We start from the raw sequence: 6,000 nt of genomic DNA, 5'->3' as shown, positions 1-6,000 counted from the left end.
AAGCAGGGCTGTTGTTAAAGAGGAGAGCTATTTGCATAACCAACACAAAATTTCCAGTATACAAAACTATATAGTGTCTCTGCAAGACCCCTATTCAGAACTGATTGTGAAGGCTTATAGTTTTTTAATGTTGTCTTTAATCCTCCGCAAAAAAAGCATCCAACTGAGCAAATGATATGTTCATGCAGTAGTAAAAGCATCCCATGTGAATCTCACCCTCAAATCTCATTCATCCTCACTGACAGACAGTAGTGCAAGATAAACACAAACTCAAACAGTATTTTTATTCTCCAAATATACAGAGCAAAAGCATCATAGATTCACAGACCAGTACAGTTAAAATACAACCTTTTTCTTTTTTTTTTTCTTAGATACAGAGGGCCACTGCATGAAAATAGTGGTTTACCCAGAAGAATTTACATGTTGTCTTTTCATTATGCTTATGGTTTACTATTTATACAAACTCTTGAAATGACCATCTAAGTTAAGTACTTTTTCAGACCTGGGTCATGTAGTATTTGCAAATGTATTTGCGTTATTCGGAGTACAGAGTAATTCAACCAATCACAGACAAGTGTACTCATTTGACTTTCAAATGTTTTTCTGTGATTCTTTCAATTTTCTGTGACTTATCTCACATCGTATGCTGCAAACCAAACCGCACTGATTCCTGGTGAGTCCAGCAGGCTGAAGCAACTTCTGAGCATTATTTGCAAATACTTTACTATTTAGTCCAGGCCCTTTACCTTACAGTTGTATGTTATTAAAGTACTATCAAGGTATGCATTGGTAGAAAAGAAAAGAGAGTGAGAGAGAAACAGAGAAACTGAGTGATAGAAAGCATTTACACAGTAAAGAAAGGGTTGTTTTGAATGGCACCTTCTCTAATGTGTTCCATTATGGATAGTAACACCTATCATACAATGAGGGAGACTTCAAATAGCCTCATGTAAACCACCTTTTGCAGGCGTAGGCGAGTTATTGTCAGTGCTAATGTTTGGCATTTCTTTATCAGTTTTTTCCCAGTTTATTCAGACTAAGCAGTAAGTTTTGTGCAGTAAACAAATAAATATAGCCAGTGGGCAGAGAAGCCATTACAATCACCTACAACCAGTCTTCTCTTCACACTGCTTATAACCTTGTTGCCTCTCACTAGAAATGCCCTTATCCTGTGTACTACAGGCTAGTCTCTAGCATCTCTGAATAATAGACTACCCTGCATCCTCAGCTCTGAAAGGCTTGCTCTGTTGTATCAGCAAAGGGCAGCAACCCCTTGTAATTGTTCCGGGTCTTTGTGTTTATTCATCTGTTATGCCCTGGCATCTGTGCAGTGCCTGTAGCCAGGCAAACAGGCGCCACCAGCACCAGCCGGAGAGGCGTCCACAGGTGAACAGGGCAGACTCTGGACCCCTCATGGGCTTTGATTCCCAGAGACTGACATGGCACTCGCATCCTGTGGTACACTCATGCCCACTGTAGCTGCTGCCATGGGGGATGGGACAGAAGGCTGGCCTATCAAATATTTATCTGTTTGCTCTGCAGTGAGCAGATTCTCTGGACTGGGAAAATGCATTATGTTTGGATCAGTGTGGGAGCTGCATCAGATAAGGAAAACTGGACCCTTTTGACGGGAAAACCAAATTATTTTTGTTTTTAGGGAGAGACATGCTGAATGTCTGCATTATGATACGTTTTGAAAGGTGAAACTATTTGAATTACGATGCTGCTGAAGTAAAAGGAGGCATAATGTAAGCAAATAATTCTAAAAATGAAAACTGTCTTGTCTCATAAAAATAAAATCATTCTGACTACTACCGTTATCTAGGCAAGACATTTATTTTATACTGCACTTATAAATGCTAGGAAAAATAAATAAAAAATGGCACAGACATATTTGACAGTCATCATGGTGCCAGATGTTATATATTGCTGCACATGTTGGCATCTCTCAGAAGGGCTGAAGATATAATAACCTCTTACTGCATCTCACTTCAAAGCTGTCCCAGCTAAGCTCAACTTCTCATCCTATAGCCTCCTGTGTGCTTGGTGTACAGAGTGTGAGTTTTCCCTGTGAGTTCTGTGGGGAAGGGAAAGTGCTTGCATAAGCCTTTCATGTAATTTGTGAGAAACAAGCAAGGTTGATGAAATTTTTGGAAGGGAAACAAAGAGAAAATGATTGTCTGTCTGTACAGTTTTGATGCCACATGGATTTGTTGAGCTCTAATATAGTGAAATCTGACTGAGAGAGAAAGAAAAGCCAGGAAAAAATTATATACAGAGAAAGACAGCATTAGAGATTTATATACAGTCTGCTAAGTGCCAAGCTGGATTATCAGCGTTGAAACAGAGCTTTTTGTCTTAAGCTGTACAATGGGCGCCAATCCATTTGTAAAATTAGAGTCCAAACCACTGGCACTCAAGTGGAAAACCCCATTCAAATGCCTTGAATATAATCATATGTAAAGTGCTTACAACAACAACTTGCTTTTGTTGGAAATGCCGTGCTTGGTTTTTCATGGGGTAGCAGGCAGATTTCAGTTTCAGGCTCACTTCATCCCAACTGACTGCTGCACTATGGAAGATACTGAGAAACTACGTAATTAGATAAGATATATCATATTCTTTTATACTTTATGTTATGTTTTTTTGCTTGATTTGACAATACAGAAGTGACATTAATGTTGTTAGCCATCATTTCCAGTATTGTTTTACAGCAATTTGCTGTTAAGTTCCAGGAACCACCCTTTACCCTTCAGATAACTGATCAAATAACAAACAAGCTGATTTTATAAAGTATGGCTGGTGCAGACCTTGACTGCCCACAGACATATGAAGCTTTTAATGGCTAAAATCAAATGTGATGAAACGTATGATGCAACTGCAGGCTGGATTGCAGCCATTACAGAATGTTAAAAGGGATTCTCTTATCAATCAAAGCCTGCTTTAACACAGTTTCAGGAAATAATGATGAGCGCTGATCACAAACTTCGTACGGTTAACATCTTATTTAGTGTGGTGGGTGGTATCATCCAGGCTGAAATATGATGTTTTTCCCCACTTACTACAGTATCTTCACTAATCTGCAAAAGGACTCTCAGTGTTCTGTGCTTCAAAAAAAGCAAAACTCCCCAGTCATTACTTTGTGTTCTGCCACAAAACATGCACAGTGCATGACTACAACACTCTTGACAACAGGCTCACTTTGAAACTTTTAGAAAAATGGTGTAAGTGCGAGTTAAATCACTACTCTCTGTCTCTACTCTCAACTAAAACAAATACAGTGTCAGTGGATAAATAATAAACCCCATTTCAAATGTCACATACAGTGCAAAACGGAACAAAATAAAAAAAAAAGATGCACTTGTAAAGAGTCAGCGTGCCACCATTAGCTCCACAGTAGCCAAAAAAATGAAGAGCAGACAGCAAAATAAAACACATTTCCTAAATTTGCTTCTCATGTCCCTTGATGATCAGCACGATTACAGGAAGGTATACAGTCAGGTTTCACTGAGCTCCAGTGTCAACAGTGATATTGACAAAAGCAATGGGATAACCACACAAGAAGCTCCGCTGAAGTATAATGTTTACATTTCATTCAACAGGTACCCTCAAGTATATGGCTGATGATCTGTGGCATTAGCAGGAGAAACTCACAAGTGCAGCACGGTTTGCAGTTTGTGGGCTTTACTGCTGCATTGCTTGGAGCTGGATTTGTTGCGGTAACACCACGGAGGATGCAGCTCCCCATCAACAAAAGAGCTGATAGTGTACGTCTATCTCGCTTTGTCTAAGTTTGTATTGACACAGTTCAAACAGACACTGAAGGTGAAGTAGATAGGGTTTGCAGGACAAGAAGAGGCGCTCATGTCTCATTAAGAGTCCTCCATGAGTGAAATCAGAGTCAGAAATTAGATGCTAGAAAAGAAATTACAGTCACATATGTACACTGATATTCTTTTATCGCAGTGTCAAAGAAAAATAATGACTCAGGGATTTAAAATGAGATCTCAGCCCCTCTTTATCTGCTCTTTTCTGTGGCCCAGATATCGCTGTGGAGAAAAAAAAAAACAAAAAAAACCAAAACAGCTGTTCTTTGTAACGCTCGAGACGTCTGTGGGCACATGGAGAAAGTTTTATTCCACCTACACATGAGACGAGTTTCAACAAGCCAAGCTTAACATACAGAGTGCAGAGGGAGGTGGGGGTAGGTAAGAGTTATCACTTTAAGAACTAAAACCATGTGCACATTCAATTTTTGTGCTTCGAATTACAAGAGAGCAGCAGGACATTGGCTCACACTCATTATCGTGCTGTTCGTGCTGAGTCCTTCAACACTCATAACAACAATCTCACTTTTTCTGAATGACAAAGGCAAAAATGGTCTTTGCCAGGGGAGCTGATTGTCATACAAAGCCTTGAGGTATTCCTGCGCTCTAATCCGCGAACAATTCCACTGCAGCAACCAAGAATTGAACGTTCATATTCCAAACTTGGGTTGTCTCTGTGTTGGCAAATAACCTCTCTGTGGCACAGTTCTGATTATGGGTTAAAAAAGGAGGTGATGAGTTAAGCATGAGGGAAATATAAGGCTTCTTGATCCACTTTTTGGGACATTGAGAAGTCTGAAGAAGTCACATGGTGTATTAAAGCCTACCAGCTCTTGCATCTCCAGGTGTCCAGAGGACACATACAGTAACATTGTTACTTTAGGGGCTCCTGGGAGCTGATTCTTTCACAGTTTAACAATCCTGGCCGGTTTTTACACCCTGTTCACACAGCCTCCTTCCCTGGTGGTCAGACGTGGGTCTGCATGCGCTTCTGGAGGGGCCGGGTGAGATCTGAGTTCTGCGAGGAGGACTGGGAATAGTGGGAGGAAGAGGAGGCTGATGCCTTGCTGTCTTTGTCGAACTGCACATAGCCTTCCGGCTTACTGTAGCTGCTGACGCTGCTGTCACACTGCGTGTCGATAAAAGAGCTGGAGTCGCTTAGCGAGCCACGCTGGAACTCCCGCTCACACAGCTCGATGGAGCTGCTGCCCATGCCCAGCACAAAGCGTTGGCTATAGTCATACAGACGGTTGGGACCTGCTCCCAGAGTGGAGTAGATGTTGGTGAAGGACATGCCCGTCGGTACCCGCTGCTTGCCCAGGGTGCCTGTGTTGGTGGGGTTCCTTACTTCAGTGGACTGATTCCCTGCCATGGTAGGTGTTTGGTGCTCCTTGAAGGTATTGACACTGTAGTAGCCATTTGTGGGGTCCTATTGAAAACACAGGAAATGGAAATACTATTATTTATTTTCTCTGGGGTATCTTTAATAGCACATTAAAAGGGGGGATGAGGAAACACAGGGCAAAAGGAAAAGAAAACCACCCCCTTGTTTATACTTTATACATTTACATGCATTCTTCTGAAAGCTCAACAGGAGCCAAGGTCAAACTGGCAGTAATTACCATTCAAATTGGTGAATAAATAAGGGAAGAGGATGCTGTGTACATCACGGAAAAACGAAAAACATTGGCAAAGCTTAGTGCTAGGATTTAGTCAACCCCCACACTAACCTTAAAATCATGTTTCACGCTAATTAAGCGGGCCTTGATGATTCATAGTTTGGCATCCAATGTGTCACTGCAAAGTTCCCTCACAAACCAGCTTTAATTGGACCTAAACAGACTGTAGTGTCTGTAATTTCATGTATTCACTGAAATGGTTTCTGAAGCTACAGCTGTGCCACTTGTTTGTCTGCTAGTCTGCAGGCACCGTGCTGTTGCTAAGGGTCCAGTTAGGGCATGTGTGTGTGTGTGTGTTTTGTGGTTCTCATGTGAATGAGTGTGAATGTCAAGCATAGTGAGCATAGTGGCAAATCCAAAGAAGAATGCTCATAATGGGGAAATGAGAGCGACAACCTGAGAGGATCCTTGTTATGCTTGTCATTATCAGACAGTAGACAGGGAGATTGTTTGTGTCTGGCCTTTATCTCTTGTTCAGTCCCCCTCTGCTCTCG

At 41.5% G+C, this 6,000-nt stretch overlaps 1 protein-coding gene across 3 annotated transcripts in view; it reads right to left on the bottom strand.

Moving 5' to 3' along the window:
- Positions 1-270: 270 nt before the first annotated feature.
- The window catches only part of kirrel3b (kirre like nephrin family adhesion molecule 3b), a 174,345-nt gene continuing 168,615 nt past the window's right edge, over positions 271-6,000 (bottom strand). For all 3 annotated transcript variants that reach the window (XM_067594269.1, XM_067594270.1, XM_067594271.1), the window contains one exon: positions 271-5,256. In XM_067594269.1, coding sequence (XP_067450370.1) covers positions 4,795-5,256 — 462 coding nt within the window. In that variant the 3' untranslated portion in view covers positions 271-4,794. The remainder of the gene's footprint in view (positions 5,257-6,000) is intronic.

The sequence above is a fragment of the Thunnus thynnus genome, chromosome 7 (genome assembly GCF_963924715.1).
Source record: "Thunnus thynnus chromosome 7, fThuThy2.1, whole genome shotgun sequence".
NCBI classification, from domain to species: Eukaryota; Metazoa; Chordata; class Actinopteri; order Scombriformes; family Scombridae; genus Thunnus; species Thunnus thynnus.
This window is presented reverse-complemented; position numbering and strand designations above follow the sequence as displayed.